The 16763-nt window shown below is 35.4% G+C and overlaps 1 protein-coding gene across 3 annotated transcripts in view; it reads left to right on the top strand.

Annotated features, from left to right (window-relative positions):
- DEUP1 (deuterosome assembly protein 1) overlaps window positions 1-16763 on the top strand; it is a 105663-nt gene that overhangs the window by 78184 nt on the left and 10716 nt on the right. For all 3 annotated transcript variants that reach the window (XM_059929404.1, XM_059929406.1, XM_059929403.1), the window contains 2 exons: window positions 5874-6025; window positions 11784-11898. In XM_059929404.1, coding sequence (XP_059785387.1) covers window positions 5874-6025; window positions 11784-11898 — 267 coding nt within the window. The remainder of the gene's footprint in view (window positions 1-5873; window positions 6026-11783; window positions 11899-16763) is intronic.

The raw sequence follows: 16763 nt of genomic DNA, 5'->3' as shown, positions 1-16763 counted from the left end.
GCTAGATTTGCTGGTATTTTGTTGAGGACTTTTGCATCTGTGTTCAACAGTGATATTGGCCTGTGGGGTGTGTGTGTGTGTGTGTGTGTGTGTGTGTGTGTGTGTGTATGTATATGTATGTGTGGTGTCTTTGTCTGGTTTCAGCATCAATCTGATGCTGGCCTCACAGAATGAGTTCAGAAGCATTCCTTCCCCCTCAATATTTTGGAATAGTTTGAAAAGGATCAGCATTAACTCTTCTTTAAATGTTTGGTAGAATTCACCTGTGAAGTTGTCTGATCCTTAACTTTTATTTGTTGGGAGTTTTTTGGTTACTGATTCAATTTCATGACTGGTAATAAGTCTGTTCATATTTTCTACTTCTTGATTCAGTTTTGGAAGATTGTACATTTCTAAAAATTTATCCATTTCCTCTCAGTTGTCCATTTTATTGGTGTATAATTGCTCATAATAATCTCTTATGATCCTTGGTATTTCTGTGGTGTCAGTTGTAATTTCTCCATTTTCATTTCTGATTTTATTTATTTGGGCTGTATTTCTTTTTCTTCTTTATGAGTCTCGCTAAAGATTTATCAATTTTTTATCTTTTAAAAGGAGCAGCTCTTAGTGTCATTAATTTTTTCTATTTTTTTTAGCTTCTAATTCATCTATTTATGCTCTGATCTTATGATTTCTTTCCTTCTGCTAAGTGTGGGTTTTGTTTATTCTTCTTTTTCTAGTTTCTTTAGGTGCAAGGTTAGATTGTTTGAGATATGTATTGTTTCCTGAGGTAGGCTGGTATCACTATAAACTTCTCTCTTGGAACTGCTTTTGCTTCGTTCCCATAGATTTCGAATTGTTGTGTTTCCATTTTCATTTGTCTCCAGATATTTGTATTTTCTCTTTATTTCTTCAGTGACCAATTTGTTGTTTAATAGCATGGTTTTGTTTTTTTTTTTTTTACAGTTTTCCGTTTAGTTATTTCTAGTCTTATAGTATTGTAGTCAAAAAAGATGCTTGATATAATTTCAATTTTCTTAAATGTATTGAGACTTATTTCTGGCCTAGCATGTGATCTATTCTAGAGAATTTTCCATGTGCACTTGAAAAGAATGTGTATTCTGCTGGTTTTGGATGAAATGTTTTGTATGTATCTATTAATTCTAACTGCTCTAGTGTGTCATTTATGGGCAGTATTTCCTTATTGATTTTCTGTCTGGATGATGAGTCCATTGATGTAAGTAGGTTGTTATAGTCCCCTACTATTATTGTATTACTTTCACTTTCTCCTTTTATATTAATATTTGCTTATGTATTTAGGTGCTCCCATGTTGGGTACATATATATTTACAATTGTTATATCTTTTTCTTGAATTGATCACTTTATCATTATGCTATGTCCTTCTTTGTCTCGTTATAGTCTTCATTTTAAAGTCTATTTTGTCTGATAGGAGTATTGCTACCCCAACTTTCTTTTCATTTCCATTTGCATAGAATACCTTTTTCCATCCCCTCACTTTCAGTCTGTGTGTGTCTTTAGATCGAAATGTGTCTCTTGTAGGCAGCATATATATGGGTCTTGTTTTTTAATCTGTTCAGCCACTCTGTGTCTTTTGATTGGAGTGTTTGGGCCACTTATATTTAAAGTAATTATTAATAAGTATGTGCTTACTGCCATCTTGTTCATTGTTTTCATGGGGCCTGTGGCGCCTGAGGCTGTTTCCAGACCTCTGATAGGTGGGGCCATGTCCTGGCACAGCTGGATGTGCAGTCCATGAAGTCCTGGGACTGGTGCCAACCAGCTGGTGGGCAGGTAACCCCTGGCACTAAGAGGCTAGAGGGAGGTCTCCAAAATGGTGCTTGCCAGTGCTGGTGTCCATGTGGTAGAATGAGCTCCCAAGAATGGCTGCCACCTGTATCACCATCCCCAGGGGAGTCCTAGTTGCCTCCTGCCTCTCCAGGAGGCTCTCCAAGATTAGCAAGTTTATCTGACCCCGGATCCTTTCAAACTCTGCCTCTGTGCTGAGACTTGGAGCATGAGAAATTTTGTGTGTTTTCTTGAAGAGCAGAGTCTCTGTTCCCTACAGCCCTCTGGCTTAACATAAGTCCTGCTGGTGTTCAAAGCCAAACATCCTAGGGGCTCATTTTCCTAGTACAGGACCCCCAGTCTGGGGGGCCTGATGTGGGGCTCAGACCCCTTGCTCCCTGGGGAGGACCTCTGCAATTATGATATTCCTCCAGTTTGAAAGTTGCTGATCCAAGAATGTGGGTCCTGACTATACCGTGTCTCCACCCCTTCTACCCGTCTCGTTGTGGTTCTTTCTTTATAACTTTAGTCATGGAAAATCTTCTCTGCTAGTCTTCAGGTTGTTCTCATAGGTAGTTGCTCTATAAGTAGTTGTAATTTTGGTGTGCCCCTGGGACAAGTTGAGTTCAGGGTCTTCCTACTATGCCATCTTGAACACATTCCCCTCATAGGAAGTTGACTTTATAATTGCTCTCCATTTTTTATATATGAAGATTTGGAATTGACTTTGATAATTGAAATAGTCAAGCCACTGCCCAAAGAGAAAAATCTTGTGTCTATTGAATAATAAAAAAGAGTTCAATATGACTCTTGGCTCTTTAAGCCTTTATAATCTATTGTCACTTATTTAGCACTTATCTGTTTAAAGATTTAATAAAGAAAACTCATATCTGTTATATGTTAAAATCCCATAATTAGATAGTTAATTCTCTCTGAAATAACTAAAATTAATAAGTAAACATACAATTAAATAATTTGTGCTGAAACTTTACCTCAGGCAATAAGAAACATAATATTTACATCATTATTTTTAGATCTTCTAAAATATGTAGTATTTGTATAATATTAAAATAACAATTATTTTTTCCTTCCTAGACAAGTGGAATTACTGATATAAAAGTTGGTCATTTCTGAATAACTAGAGCTTTGAGAACTTTTCTGCTTAATTAATTGTGAAACTCCCTGATTATTTACACTTAGGGGAAAAAAAGGTTGAAACATGACACCCACCCAGTGGTAGGACCTACCCAGGTAGGAACAGCAGCCCTGCACTCAGTTCTTACCTATTGCATACCTGGGGCTGTGGCCACCCCCATTTTCCTCTGGAGAATTTACTGTTGGGACTATCCACCTGTTATGTAAGTTTTCCTCCGGTTTCAGTGAGATACTTAGAATAGGAACAGTATTAGCAAGAGGTTTTTTTGTGCAAAAACTTGACTGTATGGAGAAAAGTGAGGGGTTTAATCTTTATTCTGCTCCTGGGTAAATAATGAAGAATCAATTTTATCATGATAGTTTTTTTGTGATTCTGTATTTATTTAGACCTATATTTGTATTTGTTAAATTTTCTTTTATTTAATGAAGGTGTCATCAAGTTAGATTTAATCAGAACTCAGAATTTATGGTAATTTTTAAGACTAATTTGCCTTTCACTATCCATAAAGTTTGCTAAATAAAATAACAGCATAAAAAATTTGTACCCTCATAAGCATCTAAGACATCCATTTACATACTAAAAATTAATATAGTAACCTTAAATTAACATGATTAAAGCCAGTCCTTTTGTAGAAGTACTTTGTTAGCCTAATTACTATTGTAGAATACACATGAATTTAAGAGAAAAAGTGCACATACAAAGTACTATCATTCAGACAGTTCAGCAACTCAACTGGCCTCGAGCCAGTGAGTTCAAGTAAACAGGCACCAGCAGGTTTTTCCATTTCAAGAAAAAAAGTCGATTAAAACTATGAAACCTTAAAATGTGGGGGGGAAAAAACAAGAAATTGAGATAATGGGCCTGTAAAAGAACCCACCAGCAGTACAGAGGTAAAGTTTAATCAATGCACGATAACCATCTAGTGGAGGATATATTTCTGAAATCCCTAGAAAAGTATTTAGGAACAGAATAAAATGAGAGAGCCCGAAAATGTTGTCCAGGAAACTGGAAAACGCTTTTAAATACAAATCGTGTAAATACATTACCTGTGTAATTCTTTCAGGTCATGCTCACAACATATTTAATTTTGGTACATTTAGAAAATTCTGGGTTTTTAAAAAAATCATTACTATCATTCTTAATTACTTTAAACCAACACTGGGCCAAAGAGTCACAGATGAAATCTAATTTTATAGAAAATTTTTGAATAAACTTGTAACAGAGCAGCAGACCATCAAGAATTATATATTTTGACTAGTAGATGTCTTTTTAGGAGTAAAATTTTGAATCTTTTCCAAGATCTTTTTCAAACAGATCTGTGCATATGAGTATTCTCCTTATGAGGGCAAATCTTATAAGATCTGCCTCCTTTATGTTTATCACAAATCTGCTCTAATTTTAGAATAAACAATCCTTTCTCTTTTAAAGCAGATTATCGACTGGTCTTTTATATGCACCAGTGTATCTCAAATGAGCAAAGTTGAGATATACTAAAGGCAAGGGCCTAACAAGCAGAGAAATACCTTGAATGGCCCTTCTTTCCCAAAGGGCATCTTGGTCAATAGACATATAAGTATATAACCCTTGCTGTATTGTTTTGAGGACGCTTGATCTCCTGGAGCACTTTATTTTTTCATTCAAAAGTAAGATCTTTCTAAAATTCATAAACTTCTATAATACATTAGGCAGTAAACAAAAATTTTAATAAACAGACTTTGCCTGTGAAGCAAAAAATAAAACAAATAGGTAAACATTTTAAATGCCTCATATATATTTCTATACTTATCAATGTTGATACTAATATGATAGTATATGAATAATTTTAAATGTGCAATTAGTCAAAAATTTTTGAATGACTTTATGGCATGGCAGCCCATATGAAATGGCACTCAAAGCCTTAAATTTAGAAACTTAAAAATGAAAGTTCTAAGCCATAATCAACTATAGTCTTATGAGCTTTTAAACATAGACATTTGTAGCTTCAAAAGATATTTTACTCATGTTATGCTTTTTGTGCTAAAATATTATCCTTCTGAAAGCAGAGAGCTATTGTTTAATTAGCAACTAAATAATTCATAGGTATTCGAATCATAACACTATAAAGGACTACATGGGGTCATTTAAAGCATTTTCATTAGTTTTTATGTGAGTATATATCCTGTTTTTTAAAATTTTGTGAGAAGAAAAGTTTAGACTCTCCCTAAGAAACTTCTTACAGCATTTAATTAAAACAGCATCAGGAATCTTTCTTCTTGCTCTAAACCTCTCATTTTGTGATTTAAATATGTTGCTTATTCTTTTATGAAGACATTAAAATTGGGTTGCCCATACCAGAGAGTAAAACTTTATCATGAAGCTACATTGCTCAAGACTGTGTGGTATTGGCACGGTCTCAACCAGGATCTAATGATCTTGGTATAGAATGGTCCAGAATCATATCCCAGTCTACATGGATTTAGTATATAATTTGTTGCATCACCCAACAGTGGGGAATTGATGTGTGATTTTCTGTAATGACACGTATTGTTTTAATCAGAAAAAAATCTTTTAAAATTGAAAGCTATGTTAATTCTGGTTCCATTATTAATCAGCACTAGAAGGCATACCCTATAAACACAAAAACTCCTTTATCTAGCCAATTTGTTCTAGCTGCAGAGAACAGTAATGCATGGGGTGAGCGTTTTCTGTACTGGAGCGTGGGTAGTAGTGTGTGTACCCCTTTTACTGTGATGTGTTCAGTGGCAGCTGTCCCTGAGGACCTGTGTTGTGAGAAGGTGGGGGTGAGAAGAGGCATTTAGGAGGCACACAGGAGTAGAGCTACATCACTTGACTCAAATTAAAGGGTCTTTCCAACGTGTGTCCAAATGCACAGAAAACATATGTCACTTGTAAGTAACAATTTTTTCAATGATAGTTTATTTTATTCTCTAGAGTATGAACTTCACTAACAGGGAAAACTCAAGGCATACATCTATTAACAAACTGGAATATGAGAATGAAAGGCTCCGAAATGACCTTGCAAAACTTCATGCCAGTGGAAAATCAGCATGGGCTAACCAAAATACCTACGAAGAAACAGGAAGGTATGCCTATCAGAGCCAAAAAAATAAGGGAAAAAATGAAGATTGGTATGCTGACACCATTACATAAGGACATAAATGTACAAACATTTAAGTGACATTATTTTTAAACAATTCAAATTATAATTTTATATACTTTCTCTTCAGTTGTTTAAAATTTATTTTATGGTGATAATTCAATAGTCTAGATATACTGTTTTATATGAAATTCTGTGTTGCCAATAGCTTTCAAAGTATAACAGTGAAATGGGTAGAGTGTTAAAATGAATTTTCGTCACTTCAGACCCTTCTTAGAACCTGATGTGGCATACAAAATATACCAATAAGTAATCTTATATTTTACATCAAAATATAGGAAGATATCACGTCTGACTTAACTTCAAATATATATACACTTTATATTGACACTCCAGCAGTGGTGAAAAACTGTGGTCATTTCATAGGAAAGAATCTATGGATGTGTAAGAGAGGTCTTTTCTGTATGAAAAGAAAAGTGTGGAAAATCAATATCTGCTGCCCTCATTATCCCCAGGCTCTTTAAAATGTCTTAGTTCAAAATTTAAGTAAATACATCAGCCATAAAATTGGCTAATTTCTTCAACTTTAGTAAAATATTTATGGAGTCAGAACTGTCTCTGGAGTTCTTTCACCATTTCCCCATACTTGGAAAATGCTCAGCAAGACAAACAAGTTTCTTTTCTACAGGATTTCTCAAAGCCATTAATATTGCTAATTACATTGTGAGTTTCCAGGAACAGGTATGATGTGCAACATTCCCCAAACTTATTTGATTTATTAACATTCCATGGTGCTGAGAAACGGTAAATTAATAAGTCCAGACCCAACTTCAATACAACTTTTGCTTTGAAGCTCATAATACTTAGCATGAAAACTTTACATATTGTTTTCATAAAATATAATTAATATTTGCAACTTTGGGCAATTCACTTAACCTTTGTTTGCCCGTCTGACAAATACAGATAATAGTTATAGGGGTTTTCTGAGGATTATAGGAGAAAACATAGTTCCATGTAAAATATATAGTCCCCTAAATGTTAGCCATTATTATTGATGTTATTATTACTAACAAAATTGTTAGTATTTATAATAATGTTAATACTGCTCCAACAACTCACAGTACCTAAAAAGTATATTTTGGTGGATAAACAAATGGCTGAATCTTGACATTTCCTCAAAAGGTAGTCCTGTTGGGGAGGAGTGATGCCAGGCTCGTCTTTGTAACTGAGGGGTCCAGTTCTACAGGTAGATAAATCCATAAATCCAGGGGCTGTACTAAAAATGTCTGCTCGGCATTCTTGCGGATGTAGTACGATTCTCTCCCACTTCCACCGCCCCAGCCCTGTATGTATTAGAGGGATATATTCTAACCTGATGTAAGAAACAGAAAGCATTCAGAAGTGCTAAAGTAATAACTCCTCTTCAGGTGGTTAGGGAAGGGAATGAGGGAAGACTGGCCGCTACCCACAAAAAGCACTGTGCGTGGGGTGCTGTGATGGGGTGGGAGCAGCAGCACAAAAGCGGTGTGGGGGGGATGAAAGCGGGCGCTGCGCCACACCAGGGGCCAGCTCTCTGGTGAGCGTGCCCACACTGACCGGCCAGTATAACTGAAAATCTGTCCAAAGGGGCCTAATCCGTTTGTTTGTTTGTTTGTTTATTTATGGCTGTGTTGGGTCTTCGTGTCTGTGCGAGGGCTTTCTCTAGTTGCGGCGAGCAGAGACCACTCTTCATCGCGGTGCACGGGCCTCTCACTATCGCAGCCTCTCCTGTTGCGGAGCACAGGCTCCAGACGCGCAAGCTCAGTAGTTGTGGCTCACGGGCCTAGTTGCTCCGCGGCATGTGGGATCTTCCCAGACCAGGGCTCGAACCCGTGCCCCCTGCATTGGCAGGCAGATTCTCAACCACGGCGCCACCAGGGAAGCCCCAAAGGGGCCTAATCTTCATGTGAGGGTAAGAATGTATTTTCTAATATAGAATGAACTCTTTACAAAGTGCTTCCCCTAGTCTATGGATTCATTTCTCCATGGGTCAACTCACCACCCGATGTGTATAGGTTCTCATTGTAGGAGAAAGCAGGCCCCTATATTACAAAGGGTCTTCCAGTGTATCTTCGTCACTGGTCTGTGTTGAGCGCCCATTAGATGCACAACATTGTTTCCTATTCTTGCTTGTTGGGAATAACTTTGAAAGCCTTGGATGAAGGTACTAGGTGTTGTTATTTAAACAAAAAGACAGCCACTCTGCTTTTTACTATTTTTAAAGAGTGTTTTTATTGTTTGGATTGCTCCCTTTTCTCTTTGCCAGGCAGTAGGGAATGTGTTAAACATGCCTAACGAAAACAAGACAGTAGGGGACACAGAGAGCAGCGTAAGAGGTAAAATGCCCAGCAGGAGACTATCTTAATAAGCAGTTTGGGCGACTATTCCTGCTGCAAAGCCTTGTGTCCTGCCAGTCTGATTTGTTGAAAGTTTCATTAAATTTGTTTTAATGGCTTGTCTGATTTCAGTGTTCTCCAGTGACCTGATTTTTTTAAGAAACAGCATTTCAAATGTTCTGAATAAATTATTACCATGTAAAACCCACTATAGGGAAAGAGTTATTGAGAGGCAAGGACACTGTGTACTCACCAGTGGAGAACTGTAAAGCACATACCTATTAATTTTAGCAAGCGAAAAAGGCAGTGTGCTTTCCTTCCCTCACAGCACGGCTCAGTGAAGTCAAATAGTGAAAGCTGTATGTATTGATTAGGCAGAAAATAATTTAAAAAAATACATAGTCATATTTACATATCAATGGCTAATGCAATAAGGTCATGTTAAGCTATTTTAGAAAGGAAAAAGCTTTTAGGTAAAGGTATATAAAGATAACGTTCCACAAAATTTTTAAGTCTGTAGTCTAATTTTTAGCCACTTCTTGCTTTTACCTGAGGAAGATTTGTATACTGTATTATTAAAATAATCTTCTATCCACTTGGAGGTAACTCAGTTTTTGTTGTTGTTTTTCACTCCTGTTAGAAATGATAAGAAAAATTTTCATGCTCATCCACTTAAAATGTGAAGCATTTTAGGATATTCCAAAGGATTTACTTTCCAATAAGAAAGTTATTCAGCACTTTAAAAAAATTAATGAATGAGATGAAATTGGTGAGGATGTATTAAATGTTTTAAAAGTTAGAGTTTTGAAGTTTAAGGATCATTTACATTCCCACTTAGAGTAGTGGTATCCAGAGCTATTAATATACAACTAATTTTAATGGCAAATCAGTTTTATAATAAATGGAGTTTTATCTCTATATGCGATTCATACTTAAAACTGCATATACGGCTTTAAAACTTATATCATGTACCGGAAAGATTTTGGTAATCACAAGCAAATCTAGTCAATAAATTAAAAGTTTCTAATACTAAAAAACCACAAAGTCAGGTTTGTCTTAATCACTCTACAGGATCCCTTGTCAAGGAATGAATAGCTGGTTAGAAGCAAAAAAGTAAGTTGAGTAAATTTTGGCACCATGGTGTTGCTTAATCAGGAGAAAAACACAGCAGGTGAAGGAGTTCTAGGCCAGGAAATAATGAGTAGTTCATAGAATAAGGGAGCGTTATGTGGAGTGTTAGAAGGCGAGGCTGGAAGCAGGTAAGTTAGCATAGTTTGTGCAGGGATCCTATTCCATGCTGAGGATATTATGCGACAACCCAGGGAGGGTTATAAAATTAATGGAGGGCCAGGATTGGATGTACAGTCGGACAACTCTGTAAACTGTGCAGAGGTGACTGAGGTCTCAAGCCGACTCAAGTTGGGTAGAGTTCTGCTTCCCAACAAAGCAGCCAGGTCCTGCACTCCTGGCAAAGTACGCAGAGGCCTTAGAATGGGGCCTGCGGAAAAGCTAATTGAACAGACCGGCTTGTGAGAGTGTATTAAAAGCCTTCTGAAATAATTTTTAAGATAGCTTTTAAATTGATATTCTTAGCGTGTTTTGCAAGGTGGTTTTATGAAGTATTTGAATAGCTGTATTCTAGAAGAACAACTTAGATATAAAGATGATTTAAAGCAAAAGTACTTTACTTCATAATGCAGTCTTTCCTTTCAATTTCTACATTTTATTGATCTTACAATAAAGAGAATATTCATATATAAATTTTAGTAGTTAAGACCATAAAATTGTATCTATACATCCAAAGCCAAATGGATAATTGAGATAATTATTTAGATAATTTAAGACAAATAGTACTTTCCCTGAATTCTCTGTATAATTGAGATTATAGAGAGACGTATATTTCTTGAACCACTTCTATAATTATCTTATTTTTCCCCCACTGTGCTTTGAAGTATAGATGGTAGCCTCGCTCAAATTGAAAGGTTCAGCTGAAGATTGTATGCAGATGTACTAGGCAATTGTTGTAATTCTATTTGAATCGTGGGATGTTTCATTTTATTGTGCACATCATAAACCATGTTATTTCTGTTTAATTTGCTGTTCTGTTTCCATGGTAATTATGGTTTGGAAGAATGGATTTTTAAAAAAAGATCTATTTCAAGATAAGTAAAAATGTAAAGCATGTTGTGTTTGTTTTTATGTACTAATTTACAGATGCCTCACTTACCTTTTATTGCTATTTGTATGCATAGCTTTGAAAATGTTTGCATAATAAAAAACAAGTTTATATAGATAGTCTTTGGATAAGAACAGAGGAAAAGAATGTAACCTTTCTGAACTGTGTAAAGTTAAAATATGAAGACTTTGAAAACAGTTAATCAATACCTGTGGAGAATTTGAATTATCAGTAAAAATAAATAAATAATTTTAAATTCAAGGGGTTTTTATGTTTTCATGGTCTTTGATGATTTTGATTAAATTTAAACCCCATTTTCATGAATTAAGGTTCAGAAAAAATATTTATTTAGCTCCAAACAGCCCCTACTGTTAGGACCTTTTTGTGTAAAATTTTAGGGTAAGTTGGTTTGTTTCTTTGTTTTATTATTCATTTGTTTCATCAGTATACCAAAATTTAAAATCTCACTGGTATTTTATTCAGTCTCATCTTCTACCCCGTATCTTAGCACAAACAGCAAATTCTATACTGCGCCTTTCATCAAATTGTGGAGTTCAATTCTCGTAACAACCTTTTTTTTATAAATGAAAAAATTAAAGTCACAGAAAGATATAGTCACCTGCTCAAGGTCATACAACTAAGGGTGGAGGAGTTCAGGAGATGATGTAAATTGAAAACATACTATAAATTATTAAGCTCCTTAGAAATTAGAATTATTATTATACAGAGACTTATTTTAGCATCAAAAAAAAAAAAAAGAATAATTCTGCTAAGAAAGCCAGTGAGGTTAAGTGAAATAGAGAATAAAAAAAAAGAGTGTCTATTTAGAACTGTCCAGGGCAGCCGTGTTAACTGTTTTGAAATTTTTCTCAAACTGGTTTAATATTATTTAATTAAATGGCCAAGAGATAAAACAGTAAAACACAGAAAGGGAAGCAACGTAGGCAATAAGAATGGCAGAATATTTTTTAACAATTACAAAAGTTTTCTGCTTCATTATTAATTATTCTAAGTCTTTTAAGTGGAATAGAAATTATCAGCAAAATTATTTTCCAAGAAATACCCAGATAACAAGCCCAAACGTTTTGTTGTGTTTTCCTTGCAGTTAGGTATCAGAGAAATTTAAATCCTTAGCCCCATAAATAAGCAGGTGTCCTTGGTAGCAATAACGACAACCAGTCCTTCTCTTTCAGATTTAGCCACGATCGTGAGCCAAACAAAAGTGCAACACCTTCGTTGCCACCTTTGCCATTTGAAACCAAAGAAATGACAAGTTCTTTGGTTAGTGATGATGAAGTATTCCCAATGGTGAGTTGCTGATTATTGGTTATTGCTTTTTCCTTTATAGGGTGATTACTCTTACACTGATACTGGTATACTGATGTGTACATAGTGGTTAAAAAAAAAAACATTGCTCCTTGAATAGGACTCCATGATGGGTCTTGTGAGTCATTTGGCCATGACTACCTATAGAAGGAAAGAATCCATAATGTTTCATGAAGTATTTCACCTCTAGAACAGGCCAGAATTACTGGTGACTCTTTTTTTAAAAAAATGCAAGTCACCTCTGCACATTCTAAGACCCCTCAAAGATCTGTATATTTGAAAGAGCTACAAGTGATTTTTTTGTGCCTGTTTTTTTTTAAAAAAAAAAACTCTTTTATTGACTCTGACATACATACAGAAACATGTGCAAATCAGAATTGGACAGCTTGATGAATTATTGAAAAGGGAACACAGCAGTGTAACTACCACCCAAGTAATAAAAAGAGCATTTCATCATCCATATTGTTGGCTGTAGTTTATCCATTTTTGTTTCTCTATAGTATTACATTGTATATAAATACTGTATATAATGATACTGTTATATAATGATACTGATACAATTTATCCATTCTACTCTTGACAGATATTTGAATTATTGCTGTTTTGGGCAATTACAAATACTGTTGCTAAAAACATTCTTGCAAGTGTCCTTTGGTGCACATGTGTACATATTTCCATTGGATCTATATCTAAGAGTGGAATTGCTAGGTTATAGAATATGCATAAGGTCAGCTTTAGCAGGTACTGTCAAGCTGTTTTCCTAACTAACTGTTTGAGTCAGTTCATATCCCTACAAGTAGTGTGTGAGTATTCTCCTTTTCTATATTCTTTCTAACAGTTGGTGTTATTGGTTTTAATTTTAGCTTTTATGGTCACTGTGTAGCAACATCTTATTGTGATTTTAATTCTTGTTTCCTGGTGACTAATGACATGAGCACCTTTTCATAAATTTATTGGCTATTTTGATATCCTCCTTTGTAAAGTGTCTGTTTGATTTTCTTGCCTAATTTTCTATTGGATTCTCTTTATTCTTCTTGATTTATAGGAGTTCTTGGTCTATTCTAGATATAAGCCCTTTGTTGATTATATGTATTGCAAGTATCTTCTCCCACTCCTGCTTGCCTCTTCCCTTAATGGAATGTTTTGATGACCAGAAGTTCCTAATTTTAATACATTCATACTTATGAATCTTTTCCTTTATGCTTAATATTTTTGGTGTCCTATTTAAAGCTTTTGCCTGTCCCAAAGTTATAAAAAATATTATCCTATGTTATCTTCCGGAAGCTTTGACTCTTTATTTTTTACTTAAGTATACACCTGGAATTAATTTTTGCATATAGTGCAAGGTATGACCTCAGTCCCTTTTCCCATGGAAATATTCAATTGAATTTATACATGTTTTCCAGTTCTGTAGATTCTTTGGATTTTCTATATTCAGAATCAAAATAATGATAGTTAGACTTCCTACTTTCAAATCTTTATACCTTTCTTTTCTTCTTCTTGCCTTATTGTACACTAGGACCTCTAGTGAATGTTCAGTAGTAAAAGTGGTATTGCCAGCATCTTTCTCGTATTTTCAGTTGCAAAGGGAAAGCATTCAATATGTCATCATTGTAAGTAATATTTGCTATATATATTTTGTAGGTTCCTTTTAAAAGATTAAGAAAGTTCCTTTTATTCCTAGGTTGCTAAATTTGTTTTCACGAGTTGATATTGAATTTATCAAATGCTTTTTCCACTGCTATTGAAATGACCATATAATTTCTCCTTTGCTCTGTTAATGTGGTGTTTTTTTCTTGACGTTAGATTGTTAACCCAACTTTGAATTCTTAGAATAAACCACACTTGATTGCTGGCTTTGGTCTGTTCATATTGGTTTAGAATTTTTGCTTTATGTTCATGAGAGGAATTAGTCTGTAATGTTTCTTTGTTGTCTTTGTCAAGCATTGGTATCAGATTATGCCGACCCCATAAAACAGGTGGGAAGGGTTTTAAATTTCATATTCCTCTGTTCTTTGTTTTCCTTGACTCTCTGTGTTGGTTTCTCTGCATAAGAGAAAAGAGCCACCTCTCCCAGCCTTGAGGAAGTGGCCTCATGTAGGTTAATTTCAGTTTTGTTATTATTCTGTTCTTGGATTTTCATTTGATTTTTCTTTTTAGTTTCCAGTTCTTTGCTGAAATTTTCTACCTTGTGATTTGATTTACTGAACATAATAATCACAGATTTTTAAAAGATATGTAGGTTTTTCACCTCAGAAACTAGTAGTACTCTTAGCAGTTACCTTTGCTTATATTCAAAGTGTATTATGTAATTTTTCAGTGCCTCTCCATGATATACTACTATTGGATACAAATTATAAAAATAAACAATAACAAAAAAACCCCAGAAAATGTTTAAACTGGTTAGGCATCCCATGAGTACTTTTCTGCTTTTCTGGAATCTATCACCTTCTTTGGGAGAGACTGGTAGTAAGATTTAAGCTATTGTGGAAGAAGAAGACTTAAATCCATTAACTTTGGATGTTTTAGAGATCTCTAAAGCCCTGAAATACTCTTTTGTTTCATCTCAACATAAAAAAATGCTCTTTTGTTTCATCTCAACATAAAATGCCAAAATTATTTGAACAGAATAAAATTCCATAACAGTAAAGTAAAGTAAATAAACTTCCTCATTTAAGCTAAGGGAACATCTAAGAGGACTTAGCAAATTTTGATCAACAAAAGTTTGATCTTTAAGGACTCCAAAGTAAGCACATACTCCAGTCCAGGAAGAGAAAAAAAAAAGGGATAAATTGCTAAATGCTTCATTGTTCTAATAGCAGATGATTTTGGGATTTTAGGATGATTTGTCTCTGCTCAAATATCACCTCATCAGAAACACCTGCGCAGCTACCCTACAGTAGCACCTCCCTTGTAGACTCCCTGTCCCGTCCTCCTACTTTTTGTTTTTCCATAGCACTTTACCATATTTGGTTTGTTTGCCTCCCTCTTCTAGAACTTAAGCTCCATTAAAGTAGGATTTTTTTTTTTCAATTTTTGTTTACTGTTTTAACCCCAACACCTAAAACAGTGCCTGGCACTAGCAGGCACAAAAAGCATTCAAGAGTATCTATTGTATAACTTAACACTGGGTTTCTTTCCACCTCTAAAATTCTACATTATTCCTTTGAGGAGTTCATAACTACAGAGTCAACCAGGAAAGAAAATTCTCTACTGTTGTAGGTCTGGGCACAGGGAACTTAAGATGTGATGGTGGCCCTAGAGTTTCCTGAAAGACGTAGCCCAACCCACCGTTCTGGGTCCAGTGATTTCCATCCACTGCTGAATTTTTACTTCTACATCAATAGTGTTCGTACTCAGACCACCAGTGACATCCTAGTTGTTAATTAAATACACAGTTTAAAGAACTCATCTTCCTTCATCCTTTTCTCTTGATACTCTTATGTTCTCTGACTTCGAAGATGCTATTCTCCACTGATTCCCCTACTGCCTTTCTGGTTACTCTTTCCCAGTCTGCTTCCAAGGTTCTCCCTCCTATACCTGTCCCTTAAATACTAGTGTTCATCATTCACTCAGTCACTGATAAAATAAACATGTATTAAGCACTCACTGTATGGCAGGTTCTGTTCTAAACACATCTTTGATGAGACAGACAAGTCTATAGACTGGTGAAAAAAAGAGGAGAGCTCCATCAATGGGTGAATGGATAAACAAAGAGTGATATGTATACATGGTGCGATACTATTCAGTCATAAAAAGGAGTAAAGTACTGATATATGCTATAATGTGGATGAACCCAGATAATATTATGCTACTTGAAGGAAGCCAGACACAAAAGGTCATATATTATATGATTCCATTTATACAAAATGCCCAGAATAGGTAAATACATAGAAACAGAATGAAGGTTGGTGGTTACCAGGAGTAAAGGGGGAGGGAGGATTAGGGAGCAGTGGCTTAATGGGTATAGAGTTTCCTTGTGGGATGATGAAAATATTTTGGAACTAGATAGAGGTGTGGTTTTAGTACATTGTGAATGTGCTAAATCCACTGAATTGTTCATTTTGAAATGGTTAATCTTATTTTATGTGCATTTTGTCTCAAAAAAGAGGGAACAGTTAATGACTAGAAACAAATGAACAAATAAGAAAATATCAAAAAGTTATAAATGCTATAAAAAATGATGAAAAGAAAGCAGACGATGTGATAGGAAGTGATGAGAGTGTGGGGGATGACTTTAGGTTGAGTGGCCAGGAAAATGATTACTGAGGAGGGGACATTTAGGATGAGACCTAAGTAACAAAAAAAGATCCAGCCTTGCAAAGATCTGGAAGTAGAGAGCTTCGGGCAGAGGGAACCACTGGTACAAATCTGTATGGCAGGAAGAAGTTTGGTAAGTTTGAGAAGCAGAAAAGGGGAATGGGGTGGTCTGGAGCTTAGAAGGACAGAGAGAGAATGTAATGAAATGGGGACAGAGAAGTAGGCAGGGGAAGTCCAGGTATGTAGAGACTGTAGGCCATGGGAAGGAATCTGGATTTTATTTTAAAGCAATGGGAAGCCATGGGAAAGTTGCAAGTGGGGGAGTATATGATCTGTTTAAAAATTTTTAAGAGATCCATTTGACTGCCAAATAAAGAATAAATTATAAATTATAGATGGGCAAAGGTAGAAGTGGGGAGAACAATTGTCAGGCTATTTCAGTAGTCGAAGCAAGGGATGATGATGCTGGCTTGGGAATGGTGGAGGTGGAACCACATGTTAGATCCAAGAAACGTTTTGGAGAGATCAGACTTGACAGTGGATTGGCTATGGGAGCGAGGGAAAGAGAGGACTCAAAGATGACTCCT

This window comes from Balaenoptera ricei, chromosome 8 (genome assembly GCF_028023285.1).
Source record: "Balaenoptera ricei isolate mBalRic1 chromosome 8, mBalRic1.hap2, whole genome shotgun sequence".
Lineage (NCBI taxonomy): Eukaryota > Metazoa > Chordata > Mammalia > Artiodactyla > Balaenopteridae > Balaenoptera > Balaenoptera ricei.
Note: the sequence above shows the minus strand (reverse complement) of the source record. Positions and strands in the feature narration are given on the sequence as shown.